The sequence below is a fragment of the Drosophila tropicalis genome, unplaced genomic scaffold (assembly GCF_018151085.1).
Source record: "Drosophila tropicalis isolate 14030-0801.00 unplaced genomic scaffold, ASM1815108v1 contig_158, whole genome shotgun sequence".
NCBI classification, from domain to species: Eukaryota; Metazoa; Arthropoda; class Insecta; order Diptera; family Drosophilidae; genus Drosophila; species Drosophila tropicalis.
Window position 1 is genome coordinate 4,351,114 of NW_027172602.1, and position 27,994 is coordinate 4,379,107.

The following is a 27,994-nucleotide window of genomic DNA, read 5'->3' on the forward strand; positions in this document are numbered from 1 at the left end:
CGGCACACGCCCCTCTTTTTGTGTGTGTGTGTGTGTGTGTTTTAGAATGTATTAGAAATTGTGAGCTACAAAATTACACAGATTACATGGGGATATGCTTGTGGCATACTTTTTGCTCAGACCCCGCCTTCATCCCACATACCATTCCCCCTCCATTCTCCACCTGTCATTGCTTATGCCGCCTACTCTCCACATTAAAGTCGAGTTCTGTAAATGCATTTGAAATAATTGAACTCAACTTACCATGTCCGCACTATATATGTATGTATGTGTATGTGTGTGTGTGTATAGGAGACTTATATATGTATGTATGTGGAGCCGAAAGCTGTCCCGAAAGCTTCATTCATGTCCCTTTAGGTGCCGCTTTCATTGTGCTTGTGTGTGTGTTGAGTTCTTAACACAGGATACGTTGATGCTAGCTTCGCTGTCGACGTCTCTGCCACTGGTCCTGCTGCTCCCGATGTGAATGGTAGGATATAGATGGCTTTCTGTATGTATGTACATATATTTGTTGTTGTGTATCGTAGGAGATGGTATGCCATGCGGTGCCGTGCCGTGCCGTATGATAGGTAGAACATGGGCTCGCACTCTTCTCTCTATTTTCGAATTTTTTAGTACGAGTCAAGCAGTCTTCGGCGTATCCAGCAAACGCGGTTCTTTTTTAAGCGCGTTTTATATTATTCTACTCATATAATTTATCATTTGCGTCGCTATATAATTTCTCCTTGTTTTTATGTAGTACAAACAAAACAAAACAAAACAAAAAACTAACAACAACAACAAAACAAATCAACTACTTAACTAAACTCAACAAAAAAGTAAAAAAAAAAAAAAAAAAACAAACTCCAAGAAAAACCGATTTAAATCAGATCAAAAATCTGTTGAACATTACTCTTTTTTTTCGTTTGTTTGAAATCGAAATCGCTTTCGGACGTCAGAACGTCATTAAGATTATTGTCGTTGTCGTCATCGTCATCGTCATCGACATTATCAACGTTGTTGTCGCTGTTTGACAGTAGTTTGTACGTTATTTCCTCTATACACATACATATATACTCCATGATAGGGGAGGGGGGAGGGACTGGCTTTTAGGTGGAAGCAAATTGGGTCCATATTTAATCCCAATGTAATTTGTTTTCTTTAATTGCTCAATTGCTTTGACCCACATAGGGCAATCGATCTCTTAGTTACCAACACAGAGAATATTTAGCCATGGGCGTGGTCGGAAATTGAATTTATTTCGAATTCATTTTCTAATCAGAGCTCACTTAAATATGGTTGGAAATTCGTATTATCATGGCATTTGACTTAGGTCTTTCATATCTGTTGACCACTCAAATGTAGCTTCACTTTGTTACATCATTACAGTAATCTAGGGCTGTTTTTCCCTTAAAGTATGCAAAAGGCTACAAAAAGTTAACTTTCTTAACAAAAATGTTTAATTTTTCGTGATTTTTTTTAACTTAAAAAGGATCTTTAAGCAATGTTTGCTTGTCAAATCGTTTTTTCATTTTTATTATATTCAAAAATATCTTCACATGAAACAAAAATTTACTTCTTGCACTTGTTATTGCATACTTAAAGGGTTAAAGTTCTCTGATTTCATCAGCGAGCATAATCTAGTTGGAAATCGATTACTAATTTACAATATTATCATCAAAATTCTTTAAAATTAACTTACATTCAGTAATTTGATCGAAAAGATCCTCTCAGGCACCTAATGAATCTTTATAGTCATCGGAAAATGTCCTTAATAGAATATATATAACTTATAATTATTAAACCTTAAATGCTGAAGCTTAAGAGTAAAAATATATATACATATACAAGAGAGATGGAATTCAAATTGATATTTAGTTCCATAATGAATCGAATGAAATCCTGAAACTCTTTCAATTGTTTAAAGATAGAGAAGTAAAGTTTGAAATTTATTTGTTTAGCTCTCTAACATATGTATGTATATATATTCTGAGTTAAACCATTTGTTTTAAGCAAATTTTCTTTAACAATTTTCATCTCTTTTGTCTTTTTAAGCTGATTCTACGTTACGAAAATCTGCTGGCGGCAATCAAACTAAACTTAAAACAAAAAACACATAAAAAACAAAATTAAAACTTCAACAAATATATATTTATTCAATTTCCAAGCGGTATTTCTTTGTTTTTCCTTTTGGGTTTCCATTTTTTTCCCCTTCAACTCTTTAGAAACTGTGAATAAAAGCGACAAAAGAAAAGCAATTCCAACCAATTCTAATAAAAACAATAAAAACCTAAACCAAAAACAGAATATTAAATTAATATCAAAGAATATTAATATATATATATATATATAGTTATACATATTGCAAAAAAAGGAGTCGAAATCAAGATTCGATTGAGATTTGAGCAATAAGTTTAGACAAGGTTTTTGTACTGAATTTACAGGCATAAGGCATAACACCAATACCAAGAAAAAAAAACCAATAATATTACTAACAAAAATAAGAAAAGAATAACAAATTAAACAACAAATCAAGAATCAAGTGTTTTCGTCACTTAATAGGGATTCTGTTGGATCCAATTTTTTTGTGGGTTTTTTTTTTTTTTGTTGTTAGTTTCCATTGTTCGTGGTATTAAAAGGAAATATAGATGTACTTAAAAATTTACAAGTTATTGTATGGTATTTTGAAAAACAAGACTTGAATTTCTAAAAGAAACGTAATATTTATACAAGAGAAATCGAAATGGAGTAACAACACAATGAGAAATAACTAAAGATTAAATTTAAAAACGCGGACTTCCAACGATTTCGAAATACGACGAAACATTTTGTAAGGAAACACCAAAGGATTTCGGTTAATAAAATAAAAGGAGAGTAAATAATTGTGTAAAGTTGCCAAATTTATAAAGAAAAAGATCTAAAAATATTATTCGAAACCAAAACGGCGAGCTAACAGACAGTTATACAGAGCAGAGTAAAACGCACGAGGGACACGAGACAGGAAGGTGACAGGAAGACAGGGAGATCAGCTGTAAAGTGATATTTTATAAACCAGAATATCAGTTAAGGACAACGACTTATAAGGTAAGATGGCAATTCAATTTCATTATGATTATGATGTGGAAACAAAAATTATACTCAAAAAACTCTTTCAAAGTTACTGGAATTCAGCTTATGCAACTAAACATCTGTACAGTGGTGTTTGCAGGGTTGTGTGGCCCCCAAAGATATGCAATACGTAGTCGATGAGCTCACTTCTTGAAACTGTACATACAAAAAAGTGGTACCTACTTGTCGAAAGGAATGCTTTTTGTTGTCGTTAAAGTTGTTATAAAACTAAATTTGCAACTCTCTATTGCATACGTAATAGAATTCAGTGCCGGATTCAATCTGAAAGTGAGAATATCAATGAAAATCCTTTTTTTATAGTTTTCTGTCTATATTTTCGCCAATTTCCAGCCGATTTCAAAAAGTTATATCTCAATTGAATCGCAATTTAGTATAGATTAAAACGGCATCAAAAACATTGAAATTTAGAACAAAAAATTTTTTGCCGATTTTTGAAAAAATCATGATGTATACATCACGATTTTTTACGAAAATTGGCAAAAAATTTAGTTTGCAAGATTTAAATGCAGATTGATAGACATTATCCTAACTAGAAAATAAAGACATGAATTTTTGAAATCCTTCAAAAATTGACCAAATTAGAGCATAAACAAAACCTGCTAAGCCTGGCCAATCCGGCACTGATGAGGTGGGAGTACATTTTCCTTCTTTCCACTTTTGATCTAAAAGAGCATGGGGAAAACAAAATCCCTACAATATGATGCAATCTACCTACATATTTGCATTTTAGCTCTTTCCAGAAAAGCAATTTGCACATTAATTGTAAATGTTGATTGCATTGTTCGATTGTCGATGGCTGCAACAAACAAAAAAAAGAGATATATGTATGTACCTACATATATATTTAACTCCATTTGCCCATTTATCTACCCTTTTTCCATGCAGCCCCTCCCACTTGCACTCCGATTGCATTTACTGTTTCCATTTGTGAATCCTTTGTCCTTTGTTTCTCTTGCCCATTGGAGGCAATGTGTGCACTCTGCCTCCTATAATTTACAATCGATTTTTGAATTGGCACAAAATTAATCATACGCCAGGCAAATTGCGTTTACTTCTCTACCAATCAGTTATGGAATTGTTTGTGACAAGTAAGAAGAACCCAAAAGTAGACAATAGTATTCCAAATTTAATAAAATTTACATGGAAAAGCATTTGCTAAAAGGTTTTAGTGTTCTATATGTAAGTTAAGATCAACAAAAATCAATTATTTATATGCAAAAACATACTCACACATACTCATATATGTATATAACATTTTCTATTTATATACACACACACACACACACATAACTTCTTACATATTGTAAATGCAAGTTGCAACGAGTCAAGACCCCACAATCTACAGCCTACAGAATATCGTACAAACATTTCCCTTAATTTGCCAGTCTAACTTTGGTCTTTGGTTTGTGTAATTCTATTACAGCAAGACTTTGTCTATGTGTGTGTGTGTGTGTTACTGCATACTAATTTACCATATACATATGTAGTGGGAATTGTAATTGTGTAACTATGTAAATATTGCTACACCGGCAACTTTGTTTGTGTTTGCATTTTCTGTTAAGACAACAAACTAACCCTTCAAAATCCCCTAGAATATAACACGAATTTTGTTAAATTACAGTAAATGACACAAAAATAGGATTTACCTTACTTTTTCCTTTAGTTCCTTGCAGACTCATTAGTGATTCTAAAAGAAATATCGACTAGACAACAGAGTCTATCGAGAGTTTTGACCCCAGATGTATGCTATACAAAATTTTCCCAAAGGGTTAATGCCAATTTCGAATAGTATTTAAGATTCGATACTTTGAATTACTTTGAATTTCATGAATTGATTGAAAGAAAGAATAAATTAACAAGTTGTTTTTGTTTATTAGCCAGACCAATATCGGATAGATAGGAATGTTAGCTATATATATAATTGTCATGTGATTATCCTCATTGTCATGTTGATAAAGGATAAATTTTTGTTTAATTAAAATCCTTTTCATTATCCTTTCGTTGTAAGAGCTTAAATATGTTTTTACATATATTTTTTTTTGCTTCCTTTTTTTCATGTTGTATTGTGGACCCAATGCAACCAAATCACAGTCTTGCACACAAAATCCATCCACCCACAACCAAGCCCAAATGTTGTGTGGATGTGTGTGTGTGTGTGTGTATTCTATGGGATGTGAACAACAAAAAGAGATATGGGGGATGGGGAGTGAATGGGTAAAGGATGACGGTGATGATTGGTTGGTTGGTTGGCTGGTTTTAACTGAAATGCTATTATGAACTTTTTCCGCTTGCTTCTCTGCCTTGTATGTATATGTGTGTGTGTGTGTGTGTGTGTTGGTGTGTGTGTTTGCGTGTAGCACCCTGGTATACCATTCTTCTACGCATTTGGCAAGTTAACAAAACGAGACAAGCAAACAAAATTAAGCCCGGCCATAAGAAATTGAATTTCAAAGAGTTATTTTCCTTCTCTTGCTCGAACGGGCAGCACCATTGTGTGTCCTTCCTCGCTTCTTGCGCCTTCTCTTTTCACTTCAGCTTCAGCTCAAGGACCTATTTATTTTTCACTTCGCTTCTCGCTTGGATTTCTTGTGCCCTGCCACGGCATTCATTGTATGCCCGCAGTTGGCACAAGTTGCAAGATTTTTGATGAGTTTCTGTCTCTCTAATCAAAAAGTTGCAATTTCAAGAGTCCTCGCATTCTCAAGTAGTTGCAACACAAAAAGGAAACTTTAATTTCGCATTCGAGCCAAGTTTTTTTGTTGTTGCCTAACTTAAAGTAACTTCTTTTGCTGCCCAGTTTGGTTATATTTGTTGTTAAAGGTAATTTGCTTTGATTTCAACCATTTCATGGACCATTTCCTTGTCCATTTCCTTGTCCATTGCCATCAAACAGAAAAGAAAAGCAATTTAATACTTATTTAATATTGTCAATACGAAATGAGCCATGGCTTACGAGATTGGATATTCGATATACATATACATATGTACATACACGTATGTATGTGGACGTGTATGTATTATCTATATAAAGATGTGTGTATATATTGCATTTCACATTTCGCTTATGGCAAATTGAGGTTTCCTTTTGATGTTGCGCCGCATTTGATAGGCAATCGGTTTTACTTTTTGTTTTCCTTTTGGTTGTTGTTGTTGTTAAAGCTGCAAAATCAATATGACGCATGCGCCAAGCTTTGAAAACATTTTTAAATGTTCCTTTTATTTTTGACAAAATATCAATAAACAAATTCCTAAGCCAGGCTAACATATTTCAGATATTTGAAGGCATCTTCTCTTTTCCAATTGTCACTCGACAGTTTTGTCCTTTTGCTGTTAGATTTCTACATATAATAAAGATCGGATTCAACATCAAAGTCCTTAAGGATGAAAAATGAAGGATAAGTTGGAAAACATAAAAAAGAATCCTTTATTCTATAGATGGAAAAAATCACTGAGCTGTCTTCTAGAAATGATTAAGGATTTTGTTTATTAGAATTTCCCTCTCCCGATTCCCAGAGAAAGTTTCTCATATCTGATGAGATGTCCGAACCTTGAGTGCTTTTCAGTGAATGGAAAATATAATCAGTTTTGATTCTTGTTGCCGTCTATTTTTATTTTGCTTTAATTAAATGCAATTGAAGTGCACTTTTAACTCGACAACCAAAAAGCAAGTTTCCACCCTTTATTATAATGCCGCCCAAAAAAAAAAAAAAAAAAAAACAGAGAAATAACTCAAACCAAAACTGCAAAACCCATTCCGAATTCTCCAACCATCAACCACCAACCTAGCGGATCTAACTCTACCTCTGGCGGCTGGCTAGGCTAGGCTAGGCAAAGTGCAGTGCAACGACCATTGGAACACCACCACGACCACCACCACCACCACCACCAGCAGCAGCAGCACCACCACCAAAAAAAGAAAGAAGACGATAAAAAAAAAAAAAAAATGGAAATTGGAAGGAGAAATAAAAACCACTCCGACCACATGGAAATGCATAAATATATATATTTTTTTTTTTGTGTTGCCCCGACTTGGCCAGTTGCTTTATACATTCGCCCTACAATTGAGTCAGCAAAATTTTGCATATAAAAGACATAAAGGATATTCACTAGCCTTAGAGGCCGAAATCAAGTGCCAGAGATGAGCGCTAGCTGGGGATTCTCTATGATGAGAACGGGTATAGGCACAAACTGGAAAGACAAGAGGAAGAAGACGAATAACTGAGAGATTACGTTCCCAAAAGGGATATTGAAAGGGAAATTGAAAGGATATTCAATCTGTAATAGATCTCGGGGATATTATCATAGAGCCAAACACATTTCATGAAGAGTATCCAGAAACATGTTTACGATTTGTGTGTGTGTTTTTTTTCACTGATGCTGCTGCCGATGTTTTGTTGTTGTTGTTTTTTATAAACATCAAAAATTTACAAACTGACAACAGCAACAACGACAATGGCTAAAAATTCAAATTCAAATTCAAAATTCAAAGAGCAGCCGCAGCGTCTAAAGCGCCAGGCGTACAATAATTGAAATGGACAGCATCCGGTTGCAGTCATGGCAGCAGCCAACAACAACAACAACACATTTGGGAAGGGGCAACCCGACGAACAACCAACCAACCGACCGACTCGACCGTCGACCGTCCACTTCCACCTTTCATTTGCACTTCAACATCCACGACCGCTTCTCCCTCTTGACTACGGGATTTGCAAAGTGAAATGGAATGAGAATTGGAGTGGGAATTGGGAATGGGTTACATATAGTATATAGATAGGATAGTCGCGGGCAGGGCTGGAATATGTTGGGCCTTGTATGTACATGTATGTGGTAGAATTTTGTTCTTAGAGATCGCTTTTATGTTGAATGATCCTTAAGAAAGAGTTGGCTAAATTCATTAAAGTTCACTTGGCCATATCAAAAGTTCACCCTCCAAATTGAAGTCCGCATCTGATGATTACATTTAGATTTAAGGGTGATGTGGTGGTGGACTCGGACTCAGAGTGACGTATGCCATGTACCTGGCAATCCCTATCCAATTCAATCCAATCCAATTCAATCCAGACGCGCGCTGTGTATTCAGACGGGGGGCTCAGAATTTTTTACATAACCAACTTGAAAAAAAAAAAAAATATATGCAAGTCCCAAAAAATTTACGAGATGGCGGAGATGATGATGGTGATGGTTGGAGAGTTGGCGGGATTCGGTTGGCGGTGAAACCGTTTTCTAAGTTCATTTGAATTTTCTCATTTCGTGAGGAAAGTTTCCAAAGTAAATGAAGTGCTAAACAATTAATTTGAAAAGTTTTTCTGCCACGAGTCCAAAAAAAAAAAAAAAAAAACCAATTTCAAACTTGGCTCAAACAGTTAGACCTCTATATATGTAAGTCCATATACATACATATTTATACTTAGTACTCTGATTTTCTAATTAAGGAAAACAAGAAGTTATAAAGACATGGATAGATAGATATAGTTGAATTCGATTAGTCTAGGTCATTAGAAGTTTTTATCACGCATTCGTCTGGAATGTATATCTATAAGAATGATCCTTTAAAAGTATCCTTTTCAATTGTTTTAAAATGTCCATTAGTTTACCCTTCAAGGAGGAGAAAAATCTGAATTTGAAATAACTTTTGGTATGTTAATTAAGAGTTTTATTTCTTAGCCATTTAATTTTTATTTTAGTATTATTTTGTTTTTTAATAATATTTTATCTTCTGTGAGTTTGTATCTGTGTGTGTGTGCGTGTGTGTGTCTCCCTAATCCAACTCTGCCTGCCTGTTTTTCCTTTACCATGTTATCGCATTATCCTTTTGTTTTCCGTGTCATTATAAGTTATGCCAGGACATTTTATGTGTTGTTGGGTGGGAAATGTTGTGGGTGTCTATGTGTGTGTTTGTGTGTGTGTGTAGGGGGGAAATGCGTTTTCAAATTACCATCTAACTTCTTTGTATTTTTCCATTTTCGCTTATTTTTGTCATGTTGCCTGCTGGCAGATACATTCATACGTAGATCTACAAATGTATATGTTGGGGTACAAATACATTTGCAATGGGCATGTGGAAAACCAACTTATACACATACCATCGAGTGATTTTCTAGTATCAGAGTTTGGCAAGTTCTCTAATTTAATGGCTTTTAATGATTTCTTGTGACTTTATTTAACGTAATTTCGAGGAGTGCTTTGAACATATGCATCAGCATATTGATTACATTGTATGGGTGTCAAAGTGCAGAAAGCAGAAAGAAAATAGAAAGAATGATAGAAAAAGGAAAGAAAAAAAACCATAAAAAAAAACACATTTTAAATGTTAACGAAATAACAAAGGCAAAAGTTGTTCTGCACACTAATACCCACACACACACACACACAGACGCAAACGTATATTACACACACACACCCCTATCCGTGTATATACATATACACAGAAACCCGGCAACACATAAAACGCAGTGAAGCAACATTTTCTACTCTCATCACGAGGAGAATATACAAGATTTTTATATTGCTTTGATTCATTCAAGATGTTCATGCATTAGGCACATTAACGGAACTTTTCGACAGCTCCAAAAAAGGTTGCTAAAAACTAAAATAAATAAGACTTTTATGCCATTAAATTAAGACAAGTCTTTCTCTATGAAAATGTATAGCATACTTTTTTGGGTTTGCATGGGCTTTAACAAATATTTTTGGTTTATTTCCTTATTTGTTTGTGTTTTGAGACAACGGAAGGGTATTTTATAGTCGGTTTGGTAATGCACTATTGTTGGCATATTCATTTTCTGCATTTTGTGTGTTATTGTTCGTTTTTGCTTTCTGCCACAAATTCAATTTCCGCGCATTGTGCGCAGACCCCCCTTTAGGACATCAATGTGCTCCCATAGAGAGACACCCACCCACCCAACCACCCACCAACACATGCGCAGTATACGATTTGTCTCTCGCTGTCTCTCTTTGTATCATGTTGTCCCTTTCTATCAATGATTCGGTGGCTTCCTGCTACCAGAGAAGAAAAAATATACAAAATAAAAAATTGTGTGCCGCGTAGATTGCGCAATCTATGAAAATCAAAACAACGCCCCACTAATACACTCTCAAGCAGCCAGATATATATGTATATATACATATACAATGGATGAAACTATATAGCGCATTACCAACTTGGCCACCGGCCGGCAGCTGTGCAACTTGGCTGAGTGCTTTTGGGTGGGTTTGAGTCAAAGCAATTTTGCATGAATTCAAAGTATGAGTCTCTGTGTTGTTGTTGTGTGTGTATGTAGCATTGTGTCAGAGTTCAATATCCTACACAGATACACATACATCTATACGATATGTAGGTGTGTATGTATGTATGTATGCATTACCTATGTGAAAGCCCTTTTTTGGCCTTTGGATCAGGTGACAAAATAAAAATACTTCATTCATCGTAGATGTAGGAGAAATAATCTACATCAAGTCATGGCCACATCGTGTCCATCATGTGAATATATGAAAACTTAGCTTAGAAGCCGGCGCGGCTTCAATCTGAGGCAGCACTAGAACGCCAACGCCCTTCTCCGCCCCTGTGAGAACTTCACCCTTAATCGCATGATCTATAGCCAGCAATCGAGAACATGTAAAATGTAACTATAACAATTAGTCAGAATGTAGTTTTTTTTGTTTTGTTCTCTTTTAACCCCAACTTGGCCGAGTTTCTCAATTTGAGAATTAGAATAAACTAACTAATTAAGGGAATTATGAATGCTCTGTGTAACAACTCATTTAAGGACAACCCTTGGGCGTATGGCAATGAAAGGATTTGAATACAACAAATACAAATTCAGAACCCAAACACACCTAGATCATATGTGTGTATGTGTGTGTGTGTGTGCACGGCACGCTTCTGCAGGGTTGAGAGTGAGTTAAGATATAATTACAAGGCAACCAACGAACCGAGCAACCGAGCCCAACCAATCCTAACCTACCAGTCCGGCTATTGTAGTCCAAACACCAACACCCATTTGTAATCTCTCGTTAAGGCGGACAAAAGACAAAAACCCTACACACACACTCACACACACACACACACGCACACATCTGCAGATATACATCTGTATCTATGGCAAGTGCTAATGATTTGGGACTTTTATGAAATGAAACCCAATCCAAATTTTTCTTTATGGGGTGCAATGAACTCAAAAACTCCCTACAAAACCAAACTGAATGCCAATTGATCGTTTGTTGCCAATTCGCGAAATATGAGAAACAAATCTGGCATCAGGGTGTAAATTATTTCCCATTGTTTTATGTGCTGTGATATAATAAACAAGATTATGCATAACTTCGGGGGTGGATGATCCACCCTTTCGAACAAAATGATCATAATCATACATGGCTTCAATCTCAAACTATGTCACCAGCATCCAGAATCTAATCTTAAACTAAGGAAACTCTCTTCAAGAGGCAATTCCTAACTGGAACCCCTTCTTAACATTTCACGCCAAAAAATAAAATGTTAAATATGTCAGAAAGTCACATGTTCAGCTGAATGATCATCGCTGAAAAGCAGCTGCTTTTGCTCCTGCTCCTGCTCCTTCCTTGGTGGTGAAAGGCTATGCTCCTGCTGGTGGTTGTTCGTTGAAAGATCCTTGCATATATATATTTTTTGATTCACGATGAAAATGTAATTCAATTGGTTCTAGTTCTGCAGTTAGCTTTCCAAAAACTTGTTTTTCTTTTCTGTCACAACTTTACAACGAAAATTGACATTCTGACACATGTTGAGAAAATGAAGACATATGGCTATATTCTTGAAAAAGAGTTGGTTTTTTTTTTTCAAAAAGGCTTGGTTTTTCTTTTTGTTGCGGTGTGTTTGAACAGGGAACAGGAATATCAATGGAAATTAATTAAAAATTCATGGGAAATCAAATTGAAATTCTTTGTTAGGAACTTTCAAATTTGTTAACAAAATCCCGTCAAAATAAGAATCTTTTATATTATTTATTATTAAAATTTAAAGCCAAAATGTGTTATTTGTTTGTCGACGATAAAATAATGATGTAAAATTATGAAAAATCGTATGTAGAGTGTGTCTAAGAAGTTTTGTAATCTATTTCATATACTTCATTTGCCATTTTTCAACATTAAAATAAATACAGATGATCTCTGAAGCTTCAATCCATCAGCCACTTAACAAAATTCTCACTCACATTTTGGCCCCAACCGCAGAAACACGCCATTTGAAACCCCCTTGCCCACCAACCCTCTTCAACCATCATCTCCCACCACCACCAGCATCATCATCATCATCATTGCCCTTTGCTTAAAAACAAAATTGAACAGTCGTTTATCTTTGACAAAAGATGAAGATGAAAAAATTTGAATGGAAAATAACATCAAGAGGGAATAATACAGAAAAATAAAAGAGTAACAAGGAGAAGAATATTCCATATAAAATTAAACGAATTGGGTCAAAGGATAAATGGAATTATCTTCAAGAGCCTATGCAAAAAGGAAATACTGTGGTGAAACCGTTAAAAAAAAAAACAGAAATGCGAAAAAATGGCAAAAGAAAGAGAAAGGTGGAAAGGAGGGGAGGGGGAACAAAATATCCTTCTTAAAACGTAATGTAAACGTTTTGCCACTCAAGAAGAAGAAGAGCTAAGAGCAGGACCAAGCCGGCATCCCCACTCACTTTGCCCACTCAACCCCAATTCCCCCCATTCTAGCTAACCGTAACTGCTTGCAATTCCCAACCGCCCCCCCAGCCCCTCGCCCCTATTACGTACCTTTAACTCACTTCGCTCACTGTCGTCAAGCGAAACGTAGAAATTACATTATTTATAACACGGAAGCTGTGTGTGTGTGAATGGCTATGTGCATGTGTGTGAGAGCGTTGATTAATAGACTGCTGCTGCAAGGTGCTGCTGCTCTGTTTCTCTCTGCCTCTCTCTCTCTCTCTCTCTCTCTATTGCTCGTGTGCCGCTTTTGGCCCTCACCACGCAAAAGCAAGTTGAAAACAGACAACCGGCTGCCGGCAATATTATATACACACACACACCAACACACACATATATAGATGCGCTGTGTGTGTGTGTGTGCAGAGAGAAATGCTCTCTATCCTTAAAGAGCGAGAAAGCATTAGCCACATAGAGCGAGAGAGAAAGAATGAAAGTACTCCTTTCCGTATAACTCATTAATACCCTGTAGACTTTAATATATAGACGAGTATATTGTAATAGCTATATATGAAGATTTAGATAATCCTTTCAGATGACTGCACACTTCGGCTTGCTGGTAGATGGCGCCAGTGTGTTGTTCAAGCTAATTAATAATATCCTTTTAAGTTTCCTATTAATTCTTTGTCCTTACAGGGTATCTAGAAATCGTTGCCAACTTTTTTTGCTCGAGAGTTTTGTCTAGTTTTATCATTTTGCCAAAAAAACAACAACAACAACAATTCTATTTTTAAATAAATGACTTAAAATAGAACTAAATGTTATATAAATATAATAATAAATTATATTAATATAATCTATTTAATATAATAAACTTTTATGCAAAATCAATCAAAAAGAAAAGTCGAAAATTTGTCAAAAGCAATTTAAATTTAATAAAAATTTCCACAAGGATAAAAGTAAATTTATCAATTTGATTATAATATATGAGAGAGAGAGAGAGAGAGAGTTTTTATTAAAAGATCAAAAAATATCTATATAAATAATGTTAATTTTTGTAAAAAGGAAACAAAATTATATGCGAAAGCTTTACAACGATTCTAGTCAGAGTTTGCAAGGACTCTCCCCCTTACTCTGTCTCATTCTCTCTCTGTCTCTCATGCAGAGCGAGAGAGGCAGCGTAATGTGTACATATATGCAGACTCTCTCTCTTTTCTCTGGGTGTCTCTCAAAAGGGTGTGTACCGGCCGGCTGGCTGGCAAAATAAAACGAGATGGAGCGACAGGATACTATCCAAAGGTTTATGTTATGTTTTTTTTTTTCTCTCCTTTTTTGGTGGTGGCTATTCTCTCCCTCTATGTGTGAGTGTGTGTGTGCACTCTCTCACTTTCTGTCTCTGTCTCTAACGTCATATTTGGGGGGCGTTGAAAAGGATAAAAGGATATTTTTGTGTGTGTTTTTTTTTCTTTCTTTCTTGTTTCTTCTTCTTTCGAGATACGCTAGGCGCTGGCCGGCGCCCGCCTTCTGCTGCCGCTGCTGCTGCTGTTGTCCTCTCTGCTGCCGCTGCCGCTGCTGCCGCTGCTGCCGCTGCTGCTGCTGCTGTTCTCTGCCTCTGCCTTCGAGTTGTGGTCCTGTTGTTTTAGTCGTACGTGTTCGTTCGTTGCTTTCGTTCGGTTTTGATTCCATTCGGTTGTGTTTCTCATTCGAGAATCATTCATTTATAATTTTTTGACTCCTCTGCACCAGTTTTTGTGTTGTATATTCAGTTACGAATTTGTTGTAATCTCTCGGTTTTTTCCAACAACAACAACAACAACAAACAACAAACAAGCAACCAAAACAAACACCAACAACGTCGCAACACACAATCTACTTAATCCAACAACTGCAACAAATACCAACCGCAACAACAACAACAACAACTACAGTAACAACATCAACTGTCAAGACTAGGAACATATTATAATAATACATTCTATATATAGAATTGTGCAATTTTTTTCATCGTCTTCAATTTAGGCACTTGATATTTTATATATATATACCTACATATATATACATTTGGATATATCAATAATTTTTTTTACTTTTTGCTTTCCGTTTGTTTGGTGATTTGAGTTCGGGATCTGCAATAATAATAAACTGCAATATACATATATATATATATATAAACTGGAACTGTTTAATCTGTGCAGTAAAACATACTTTTTTTTATTATTGTGTTCACCTGTTCCAATTGTCTATATGGAATCCAACTATAGTCACAACATTCAACATAGATCTGCCTGTAAGCCCATAAATATGTATATCAATATGTTTTTTTTTCTCGTGAATATCCTTTCCTTTTTTTTTACTTATTGTATATTATCCTTGTGCTCTCCCATATTTCTTGTGGATAATGTCTGTCTATATACAGATAGATACATTCATACATATATACAAACTAAGCCCACTATCCAAAAAACAAAAAAAAAACCGAAGAATGAAAAAGCCTTTTCGACAAAGGCGTGGAAGCGAGACAGCAGACGACTGCAGCAAGCGAGTCGGCGCGAGAGTAGTCGAGAAGTTCACAAATCCTGTGCCTGTATGTGTGTGTGTATCTGTGTGTGTGTGTGCGTGTTTGTGCAATCAATAGACCCCATTTAAGCGCCCCCATGACAGTTTTTCAGCACTTTCCCCTCCCAACAGAAAACAAGATAACATTTTTACACAATTTTTTTGCTATTCTCCTCACGTGGCTTTACGTTATAAGTCAGATCGAAAAACTATATCTAAATTTATACATTGATTAGACATTTCTAGGTAATTGAGGAAGTTGGCAAAAAATAATTGTTAATGTATTGCCATAACAACTGTCTAAACATTAACATTATCAATTTGGCTAGTAAAATATTTTACTCTCGAATAGATTCATCATCTTCTCAATGAATAGAGTTAAGTCAGTATCTTTCGATTAGAGTTTAGTCAGTATCTTTATCGTTGGCAATTCAAAAGATAACTTTCAAAGGACTCTAAAGTCTTGGGGTGATTCCAGGAAAGATTCTGCTCAATGAAATGGGATTATGAATTCCTCTTAATATGGGTTATGTAGTAGCTACTTCCGAAGATTAACCAAATGATCTTTCAGGATCTCACAGTCTAATAATCAAATCGAACTTCTGAAACATAATATTTAGCAACGCTTCAAAAGGGACAAAGAACAAGTTTACAACATTTGTAACAAATGTAGTTTTGATGACTTTTAAACTTCAAATCTGATATAGCCAATTGATGGCGAATGAAAGATTTTGCGGTAAGCTTTCTTGGAAGACGCATAAACAATTGAGATACAGGTGAATATAGAGAGTAAGGAGAGCTAAAGTCGAAATTTTTGGAAAATTCCTTAGTTTCACTTTCGATCTAATAGGTGGAATTGACTCCTAATCCTGAGTTGATATTGAGAGATCATTTTAACAACTTAACAACTCATAAGCTCCTAAGATAATCTATGTACAAAAAGCTATAGAAGTACATGAAATTAGTTCACCTCTTTCAATATGTAGGACCGATTTCCACTAACCCCCACCCACTCCCAACTCTTCAACCACTTATAGAATTCAATGATACTGTCAGGTGTTTGTTTCTTTTATTTAGAATTCTTTACAAATTTCCTGGTTTTAATTGTCCCAAGTGCATCTTGTGGTGTTTGCTTTCTCAAGCGTTTTCCTGACCCACCTCAAGGCCTTTAGGACAACGACATACATATCAAAATTAGGTCACACAGCCAGATATTGGCATAGAAGTGTCAATTACACAGACTTTTTGTTGTTGTTTTGTTGTTTTTTTTTCCTTCTTTTACTTTTTCTTTTCATACACACCACAAACACACAACAAACACACTCACACACACACACACAAACTCTCCGAGTTGCATAAGCATGTTTGTTCCTATGCATGCATGGGGAGGATAACTAGGGAAGAGGAGGAGAAGGTGTATGAGAAGGAGGAGAGGAGGAGGGGTAGGTGGTATTATGCACTGACACGCCATGCTGTGCAATTAAAAGGCGTTGCCGGTGTGCCATGTGCCACCTCTTTTCCCCCCGCGTATCCTTGTTATTCTTCTCCATCTTCTTAGCCTTCTGTTTCTATCCAAATGTGTTGAGGCTTCTTTTGTTTTGCTCTGCCTTTTGTCAGATGTTCACTCGGTTTCTTTCTCTCTCTCTGTCTCTCTCCGTTCTGTCTGCTGCTTCTGTCAAGTGTTTTTGTCACTTTTATTGTTGATTTTTGAGTGTTTTTTATTAGGTTTTTTCTCCTCTTTGTTTTTGTATTGAACGGGTTCAACGAACTGAGCAAACAGCTGTTTGTATCAAACAACAAACAGACTGCAAAAAGGACACGATCTCTAGCTAGCGAGAAAAGAAAAGGACATACACACATACACACACACACACACATGCAAACATATACGAATAGAAGTATAAATACGTAAGCATGTATCTGTGTGAGTGTTTGTGTATACGCACACGCACATATACGCATAATCATAAGCCGGCAAGTTCAATGACCTTAGCCGGGACAGGACATGGCCGAGAGCGACCGCGAGAGAATGGGGAACAGGGATAGAAAACCAGGAACAGGACATGCCGGTTCGTTTGTTTATTTTTCGCGTCAGGTTTTTACCCTATTTTTCAAATGCAGCCCCTTTTCAATTTCTAAGCTGCACCACACACACACACACACACACACACACACACACACACAGTCGTGCATGCAGCGTCCAGGATCTATGAAGACAAAAGTTCTCTCGCTCTCTCGCACTCTCTCTCTCTTGCTTTCAACCCCTGAAACATTTCCAATTGGATCTAAACTGAATTCCTAATGTAAATACCCTGTGGACAGGAGATAGAGAAAAATGTTGCCATATTATGGTCATTGGGATATAACGTTAACTGCCGATATAGGTGCCCATATATATATTTTTAGATTTTAGAAGTATGGCCAATCGGATGCTGATCATAGCTTCGACAGTTCCATTACTAGTTCTACATATTGACCCTTACTTTTTGCTGGCTTTATTTGAGATATGTAATCATTTTAATATCTTAGGTTCTATGAAGAGTATTCAATAGTCGACCCATTTATATGCAAGTGATTTCAACACAAGAATTGTCAGCAAAATTTGCTGGCGCTTAAGCCGCATAATGAGATAGACTTTAAATTATATTACACATAAGTAACTAAATATGTATACTCATTGTCATACACAAGAAAAAAGTGGAAACTTTACCTTGCCCAAATGTACAGAAGAAGAGAGAGAGAGAGGGAAACATTTAATTAAATTCCAAGCCATTAAGCCAAGTTTTTCTGCTGACAAAAAGAAATTGAAATTGAACGCTGCTTGATGGACAAAAAATTTTTTGTTGAGGATTTTTTTCCACTGAACTGATATGAACTGAGCCAAATTGTTTGTCTGTCTCGTTTCTAGGGGGTGGCGTGGTGTGGGGTGGTCGTCAGCAAAAGAGGGTGACATCGAGAACTCGAGTGTGAAACACGCTTATCACACAGTTTTCTCTTTGATGGCCCATTTCGATTATCTTGTCCATATCTTGAGCTTTCCCGCATTAATATATAGACTCAATACTCTTTGATTTGATTTGATTTGCTTTGCCAATGGTTGGTAATAATCCTTTGAATTTGTATTCTTGTCATTGCAGATTGATTAAACAAAACGAGCGAGCAATCGAACAGCTATCATTTATCAGATGAAATTTAAACAAAATAGAGATCATTAAAAAATAAAATGAGAAATATTTAACTGCAGTTAAGCAAAATAAAACCAAACACCACCAAATAAAACCAACTACTATTAATTTAACAAAAATATTTAAAGAGTAATCATATTTAAAAACCAACAACAGCAACAAACAACAACAACAACAAAATATATATACAAAAAGGTAAATAAATATATATATATATATATGTATATTTAAAGACCATCTATATATATATATATATATATATATATGACAAGCTAAGTTCCAAAAACTATAACAACAAAAACAAAAACAGCGCAAATTAGTAATAATATATATAAAATAAAAAAAAAACATTGCTAACTTTTTGCATTTTTGCAATTTTATAAAAAAAAAACATAAAAACAAACAAAAAAAAAAAAACTAAAAATAAAAAACAAATACAAAAAAGAAAATTACACCTTACTCTAACTACACAAACAGGAAGAAAAACAAAAAGAAAAAAAAACAAAACTAAAAACAAACCCGAAAACATTAGCAAAATTTACTCTTTTATCTAAAAACAAAAAGAAAAAGAAAATAAAAAAATAACAAACATAATATTCAAATATAAATTCAATTTTAAACTTTTAGCAAAACAAAATACCAAAACTGAAACCGAAACTGAACACGGTATATATATATATATATATACTCAAGAATACTTTTTTTTTCGCGATCGTAGTTGATCTAAAAACCCATGATATAAAAAAATCAACTCCAAGGAAACTCCGTAACGAAACGAAGATTTTTGCATTAAAAACTTCAAAATTTTTGAACGGGACGTGTGCAAAGCGCAAAACCAAAACAAAATCCAAAACTATAATAATAATAATAATAATAATTATAGTTAAAAAAAAAACAAAAACTTAAACTAAGTAAAGAAACGGGAAAGAAAGGAAACTAACTATTAAGCGTAACCGTAACCAAACAAGCAGTGAGATTAATTACTAAGCACAACAACAACAAACAAACAAACAAACAAAACAAGTCGAAAGAAGCAAAATCGAGTGTAAAATCCTCCACCAAAACCCATCTACCCACACACACACACACACGTACAGACAGACACACACACACAATCCAAGAACATGACCAACGCCATGGATATCGTTAAGAACGGCAGTGCCAATGGCTCTGTGGATGGCAGCAATGATGAGTCGCGCACCAATTTGATAGTCAACTATCTGCCACAAACCATGACGCAAGAGGAGATGCGATCGCTCTTCTCCAGCATTGGTGAGTTGGAGAGTTGCAAACTGGTGCGTGATAAAGTCTCAGGTAATTTGGGTAAATATTGACCAATATTCTATGAGTAAATCTAACATTTTCTTATCCATTAATGCACATATCTATGTAAATGTATTGTAAACAAAAGTAGAAAGTATCTTTGACTATGCCAAAGTCTATATACCCTTGTAGTCCTTGATTGACATTAATTTCTTCTCCCTCTTTTTGGTTATTTGGCTATTCGTATGAAAGGCTCATGTTATAGTAGTCTGTTCTTTATAGATTCAGAAAAAGTAAGTCAATCTAGGACTACTTTTCCATTGGGAGTTAGAATCCTGGACAGCCGATTTGGCACATTAAGTTTAAGCTTAATCAAATATATAATCTGATCTGATTTGACCAACTCTAGAAGTTGACCAACCTGTGATAATACAAAGCTTAGTTTCCAAAAAGCTATAAGATTGATTGAAACAAACAGGCTTGGGTATATCGACTTGGCTTCTCAAGATTCTTGATTTCCTCTCCAACCTCTGACACCTCTTGCCTTTTGCTATGTATTATTTTCTATTCTAAATGCTTATTATTAACCTATTATCCCTTGAAGTATGCAATGAACATAAAGAACTTCTTGAAGTGGCAAGTAACTTAAACTTGACAAGAATTTTTGCATACTTTGGGGAACATTTCATATATCCTTTCATATCCTCTATATGTATTGATGTTATATGTTTCTTTTAAGTTGAATTTCGTAGAATTTTTGTCAAAATTTTTGTCTATTATATACATTTACAGTCTTGCCAGCATCGTTAACTGCACTCAATCCGGCTCTGCAGCAAGGTATGCTAATTAAGATTATAATCAAAATCATTTAAAAGTCTAAGTAAAAGTACGTTTCCTTTTTTTTAGGCCAAAGTCTGGGCTATGGCTTTGTCAACTATGTACGTGCCGAGGATGCTGAGAAGGCTGTGAACACCCTGAACGGATTGCGTTTGCAGAATAAGGTTATTAAAGTATCATACGCCCGTCCAAGTTCAGAATCTATAAAGGGTGCTAATTTATATGTATCGGGTCTTCCGAAAAATCTATCACAACCAGACTTGGAGGGAATGTTTGCATCGTTTGGCAAAATAATTACATCTCGTATACTCTGTGATAATATTTCTGGTTAGTATGCGTAACTGATTCAAGTAAATTATCCAAATAAGAATTGGTCAATGATTTGTTTATGTAGGTCTATCGAAGGGTGTCGGTTTTATACGTTTCGATCAACGCAACGAAGCTGAACGCGCCATCCAAGAATTGAATGGAAAAACTCCTAAGGGCTATGCCGAACCGATAACAGTCAAATTTGCCAATAATCCAAGCAATAGCGCCAAAGCTCAGATAGCCCCACCATTGACCGCATACCTGACGCCACAGGCGGCAGCGGCCACACGTCGTCTAGCCGGAGCTCTGCCATCCGCTGGACGTATTAGGTTTGTACTGCCTTCCCCACATCCCCTCATCTCATCGTTACCCGATTTCCCCATTCGATTTGTTGAATCTGACCCCGTCTATCTCTTCTGTATGCAAAGACTATATCACATACATACACACATTTGCGGTTTGTCTGTTTCAGTTTAAGTACCAATAGGAAGAGTCCGAATTGATTGTCCATTGGTTAATTGGTTGGGTTTCGGTCTGTCTTCGCCTCTTCTACCATGCCAAATGTGAGCGGTGGATCTATGGAGAGTGAAATGCTTCCCTAAAGTATGCAATGGTCAGTTGCTGACAGTTATTGCATACTTTAGGGGACCCATTTCCCTCATTTTATCATCCCAGATCCGCCTTGGCACAATTTCTTACACTCCAATTGTAGTTTCAATTGTTTATTTCATTTCAATACCATTCAAAAATGAATTTGAATGTATATATACATATATATGTATATCACTGATAGATATATATATATATATACTTCCTCGTCTCGCCGTATAAATTCTATGTTTTATGTTCATATTGGGTTCAAGAATTATTATGTACTTAACACTTAATTTTCTATTTCCTACCTTCTTATGTGGCCATATATTTCGGTTCTTCTTTTCTTTCTTTTTTTCTTTGACAAATTCTCTCATCATTTTTAGCATTGGAAAAAGTCCCATGTTAGCGATTAACAAGGGCTTACAAAGGTGAATTTTCCGATTTATTCATTTTCTTACACATCTAATTACTATACTCAATTGTCATTTTGTGATTTCATTTTTAAGTCGTTCAATCTTTTACTTTTACTTTTTGTTACAATCACAATTAAAATTAATAAAATGACAACAAAAAATTGCCAAAATTCATTACAAAAAGTAAAGATACAATTCGACTATTATATACCTGTTGCTCAGTCTGGCAGATATAATTGATCAATAGATTTTTAAACAAGACTGTCCTTCCGATAGATAACTGTTTGTTATCCTTATCAAAACTCTCAAAACTGCATTTTTGTCATTAAATTTGATGCCAAGTTGTTTTTGAACTTGAGTTCCGGGTATATTTATGTCATTAACTAAAACTAAATGAACACTTCAATAATAAATGTTTAGACTTAATGTTTCTGTGTGTATCTGTTATATATTTTCATACATAAACTTAAACATATTCTTTTATCACACATTATTCCATTATTCTCACTCAAATCTATGATTTTCATTTGAAATTTTATTTCAGATTTTCGTTGATTTCGTTTAATTTGAAACAAAACTTAAGATTTGTTTAGTAGTTGGCTTAAAACATGCTCCCTAAAGTATGCAGTACTTATTATTTGACTTGACTTTACCACAGTGACAGATCAAACCATGAAAATTTGACTGACTAGCAAATTTTAGACATTTTGAGAGTTTTTTCAAATTCAATTTTAGTCAATTTACCTATTGAATCAATCTTTAAGTGATCAAAACTCATTGTTACACTATAATTTCGAGAATCCCAAAGTCGTTGCTAAATAGCTGATCCACTGAGTCAAAAAGTGTCTACCTATTGCATAGTTTAGGGGCACTTCTGTAGATTCGCCTTTGCATTGTTAAGACAATTTGATCGATGGCAAAACTACAATCCCAAATTTGAATTCAAATCAAATTCAACTACCAATTTATATATATTTAAAATATTTTAAAATACTTTTTTCACTTGATTTTTTAATATTTAGTTTATTCTCTTTTTGTTTGTGTTTCTTTTTTGCCTTTTCGTTTTGGGAAGAGCAGGAACGATTACATTTTTGTGCTTAATAGCAAACAAAATTAGGCAGAGAAATGATTGAAATTTATATCGAAAATTGAAAATTGGCAGCACAGTGTAATGGTGGCCAGCTGACCACGCCCATGTCCATACCCATCTCTTTCCCTCACACAATCACAAACTACATACATATACGTATATATATATTTTGAGCATGTAACAAAAAAAAAAAGAATTACATATTCAAAACATAGAATTAAATTTAGTTTTCGTTAACTAAGTGTTTAATATTCATGAAGGGAAACACACACACTCACCCACACCAACACACACACACAGAAAAACTATTTCAAATATTACCTACTTAAAATATTTATATTCTTTTTATATAATTTCCTATCGATGTACCATAATGAAACCGAAACCAAATCCTCAAATGTACCAAATGTAATAATCTTTAACCAAAAAAACAAAAACAAAACTGATGAATTATCGTAATACATATGTATCTATTCATATATACTCATATGTTTATTTACATACAACCAATTAACAGATACTCCCCGCTGGCTGGTGATCTATTGGCCAATTCCATATTGCCCGGCAATGCCATGACTGGATCCGGTTGGTGTATATTCGTCTATAATCTGGCCCCCGAGACCGAAGAGAATGTGCTATGGCAGCTATTCGGACCCTTCGGAGCCGTCCAGTCGGTTAAGGTGATACGGGATCTGCAGACCAGCAAATGCAAGGGATTCGGCTTTGTCACCATGACCAACTACGATGAGGCTGTGGTGGCCATACAATCACTCAACGGCTATACTCTGGGCAATCGGGTGCTGCAGGTTAGCTTTAAGACTAACAAAACCAAAACTACTTAAGACAACAACAAAAATGCAAAGAAAGAAAAAAACCAAAAACAAAACTAAACCAAAAACAAAAAACATAAACTCTAAAATCTAAACTAAATGGATATGGCGAAAGCTATATCTAAAATCTCTATATCTAACGCATGCGGTTTGTGTTTCAATATATATATACCATATATGTATATATATATATATATAAATATATCTACTCTATGATTTGGTCATGATAGGAAACTAAAGGCATCATATTACATACAAAGTACATAGCAACTACCATTACCTACTGCATACACTGAGAGAAACTATAAACTAGCAGTTAAAAGTTAAATGAGTCCAGCTTGTGCCCAGAAAGCTACACAGGAAGAAAATGGGTCTATGAAAAACGACTGAAAAGATAAGCAGATTCATCTTCCAAGTTTTCACAAATTTTAACGCCAAAACTAGTTGAGAATTACAAGTTGATTTGAAGTTTGCTTTGTTTGCATACCCAATGAGCATTGGCCAAGTTTTCTCCACGTGTATGTGTATATTGGTCTGTCCGTGTGTATGTATGTATGTATGTGTATGTAAGTACTTATGTTTGACTTGGTATTTGCAATACGCGGGTTGACACGTTAGTCGAAATTGAATCTTAAATTAATATATACGTTTGATTGTATTAACTATTTTGATTTGTATGCTAAATCAAATTTAATTATGATTACACTTAAAAAAATCTTAGCAAAAATTAACTACTTTTTCTAATACCTACATATGTACTACAAGCGAAATTAATTACTTATAATTAAGTGTGAAGATTTCCTTTCATTTTGGATTTCATTTTCTTGTTTTTGCTTTCTCAAAAAACTACAACAAACATTTTTGTTAAAAAAATATAAACAAAGCTTAAAAGAGGCAAAACAAAACAAAAAAAACCAACAAGTTTAGAACAAAAACAAAAACAAAATTAATAATAATAATAAAAAACAAGAGACAAATGTCTATAAATTGACTAAGCAAACTACATAAGAAACCAAAACAAAAAGAAGAAAAGAAAAGAAAAAAAAAAAAAACAATTAATTTATTGAAAGGCAATGGGAAAATTTGCAAAAAGGTGCGTGAAAATCAAACACCACCGACCGAAAGGACTAAGGACCTACAAATAGAAGAGGATGAAGATGGAGGATGAAGAAGAAAAAACCACAAAATGAGAAAAAATAAATATAAAAAAAAGAGTCATATATTGTTCATTATTATTATTATTATAATTTTTTTTCACTTCGATTAAGATATAATTCAATTTCCTTATTCAAATATGTATTTAATTAAACAGAATATTTAATATTACGTAACGAAATTATTTAATGTGTTTATTCATTTGACTAAATGCAAGCATAAAAGTAAAAGAAAACCAAAAAAAAGAAAACAAAAAAAAAACAAAAAACCAAAATATAATTACCACAATTTAAAAAAAAAAAAACATATTGCTAATTTTATGAAAGAAGAAGAAAGTAAATCTCTCAGCATAGACATACATAAGAGTCAATACACACACACACACAAAAACACAAATGTATATATATATATACATATATGTATGTATGTATGTATATATATATATTGATATTGATATGATAGAAAGGAAGAGATCAAGAAGAGAAGAACAAAAACTTAAAGCACATATGAATGACGAACAAACGAAAGGTATTTTACAGGGGTCTTCCTCCCTCCGCCCCCCCACCCAAACCAATCCTCATCTCCCCGTTCACCAATTTGTTTGAGAAATTTTCAAAAATTTTTTCAATTTTTTCACACTCTTACATGATTATCAGATCAGAATCCTAAAGAGTGGCAACATTTGAGAAGAAGTGGACAAGAGAGGCAAGGTCATAAGTGGGAGGGGAATGGAGGAAGGGAGGAAAGGTCACCACAGTATTTACTGTATTGTGTATTGCATTTTGTGTTCGTTTTGCATAAATTTACTTCAAATTTCATTAACTTATGTCTACTTAAATCAATTACCTAATTAATTGCATTCACTTAACCAATGTTATAATATTGTATCAACTTATATTTAATTAATTAATTATTAATTATGTATTTTACATTAATTTTATTCAAGAAAAACAAAAAAACAAACAACAAACAAACAACAACAACCAAAGCCGCATTAAACGATCAAAAAAAAAAAACAAGAACATGAATCGGGTTTTTTGAACAAAATAAAAACGCAACAACAACAATGACATACAACACACACCAACACAGACACACACACCTACACACACCGACACATACACCTACATACATACATATATAGAAACCTTATTATATATGTAATCTTTTTTTTGTCGTCTAACTAAAAAGAGGAATAAAAACCAAAACCAAATACCAAACAAAAAAAAAAAAAAAAACATCATACCCAAATATATTCAATATTTGTGTGTCAAAAAACGATGCAAGAACTTTTTGCAAAAAATAAAACAAAAAAAAAAAAACAAAAAAGACAAACAAACATAACTTATTATATTGTATTACCATTATATATTATTATGCCTACTTATTATTCCATTTTTATAATTACAACTTATTAAAATGCAACCAAAAAACCAAATAATAAAAACCAAAAAAACAACCGAACTCAAAATATATATTTATTATTAAATAAATGTGTGACTTATTCAAAAAAAAAAAAAAAAATACAAAAAAAAACTATGCAAAAACCAAAAACTAAAACACAAAAAAACAACGTTCGTTTTCTTTTTTTAATTGCAACTTGAAAACATTACAGTAGAAAGTTTCAGCAAATTCAGAATTGATCTATTTTATATTTTGAATATTTGTTTACAAAGAACTAACTAACTAGCTAATGCATTAACTAATTAGTTACTTGGCTACTTGAAAAAATACTTGATAAACAGCAGCACTCGCATTTATACATAGTTCACGTAGCACTGGCGGTTCTAGATGAGTGAAATTTATGAAATTTTATCCCCTAAAGTATGCAACAGAAAGGCGAAACTAAAGTAAACTCACTGGAAATGTCTTCATTGCAGGCAATGTTTAAGGGCAAGTTGCTAAACCACAGAACGTATTTCAAAAAGCATACACTTTGACTATTGCATACTTTAAGGGGCAAATTTTCGTAATTTTACGCTTTTAGCTTCGCCTCTGTTGATATATACGCAATCCAACCAGTTTTTCCATAAGTTTCCCACAATCGGGATATATCTTAACTCCAAAATCCAGAATAAAGTTCTATTAGATATTTTAATGATAGAAATAGATTTTTAACTTAAATTTGATTGTGTTTTTGTTTTTCCTTTATCAGTAGAGCTAATTACAATCAGTGTGTGAGTATGTAGTATTAGTAAATATTTAGAGACAAACAAAAAAAAAATAGCAAAAGAAATTTAGAAACTAATAGATTTCTTTTTTGCTTTGGTAATGTGTGTGTTTAATTAGGCATCTTTTTTTTTTTTATTAATAATTGCCACATCTACATGGCAAGCAGATAAGTTATACAATATATAGTATATACATATATATTAGGTATATCTGAACATTGTGAGGGCTAAACCAAACGAAAAGTTGCTCCATTTTAGTCTTTACCTTGCAATGTATCAAATAATTATACATTTATTTAAAACATTTAATAACAATTAAGAGCAAATCCATGGGAAGGCGAATGCAAATGCAAATTTAACAAAATGAAACACCAAATAAATATATATATATTATAAAATTTTTGAAACCAAAGAATTTTTAGTGGAAATTTATCAATATACAAACATGTGTCTAAATATATATGAAAGAAGAAGAAGAACAGAAGCAACCGAGATGCAAAAATGAATGAAAATGTGAAATACATTTAAAATACAATCGAATAAATGAGCAAATGAAACACAAATACTCAAATACACATACAAAGAAACAAAATATTGGAAATTTCTTACTGAAATTATTTGATTTGCCATTGAAATATCCTTTTGACCTTCTAAGAACTAATTTTTGTCATCTAAATTGTAATCCAATTGTCTGGATGGCAACTTTTGTTATCATAACTTTTTCAATCTAAAAGGTGAGCAAGTTGTCCATACTGAAACTGGTTGAGAATTACAGGTCAATAAAGTGCTAAAACTATAAAAGAACCCTCGGTGGCAGCCAGACTTTT

At 34.1% G+C, this 27,994-nt stretch overlaps 1 protein-coding gene across 5 annotated transcripts; it reads left to right on the top strand.

Moving 5' to 3' along the window:
• Nucleotides 1-625: 625 nt before the first annotated feature.
• On the top strand, nucleotides 626-27,971 carry fne (found in neurons). Of its 5 annotated transcripts, none has more exons than XM_068303645.1 (9): nucleotides 626-1,022; nucleotides 2,035-3,063; nucleotides 18,458-18,700; nucleotides 19,133-19,828; nucleotides 20,561-20,605; nucleotides 20,675-20,932; nucleotides 21,000-21,243; nucleotides 21,892-21,936; nucleotides 23,529-27,971. In XM_068303645.1, the coding sequence occupies exons 4-9, from the start codon at nucleotides 19,630-19,632 to the stop codon at nucleotides 23,851-23,853; spliced, it is 1,116 nt and encodes a 371-aa protein (XP_068159746.1). In that variant the 5' UTR covers nucleotides 626-1,022; nucleotides 2,035-3,063; nucleotides 18,458-18,700; nucleotides 19,133-19,629; the 3' UTR covers nucleotides 23,854-27,971. The 5 variants fall into 5 exon arrangements, with proteins under 5 accessions (XP_068159746.1, XP_068159748.1, XP_068159747.1 ...); XM_068303647.1 differs by having other exon boundaries at nucleotides 19,133-19,819; XM_068303646.1 differs by lacking the exons at nucleotides 626-1,022; nucleotides 2,035-3,063 and adding an exon at nucleotides 14,420-15,051.
• Nucleotides 27,972-27,994: the final 23 nt, after the last annotated feature.

Excerpts from the sequence above, each read along its gene's own strand:
- fne (XM_068303645.1), top strand. The coding sequence starts at position 19,630 with ATGACCAACGCCATGGATATCGTTAAGAACGGCAGTGCCAATGGCTCT. Across the intron at positions 19,829-20,560 it reads TAAAGTCTCAGGTAATTTGG|TCTTGCCAGCATCGTTAACT; the intron begins GTAAATATTGAC and ends ATACATTTACAG. Across the intron at positions 21,937-23,528 it reads ATTAACAAGGGCTTACAAAG|ATACTCCCCGCTGGCTGGTG; the intron begins GTGAATTTTCCG and ends ACCAATTAACAG.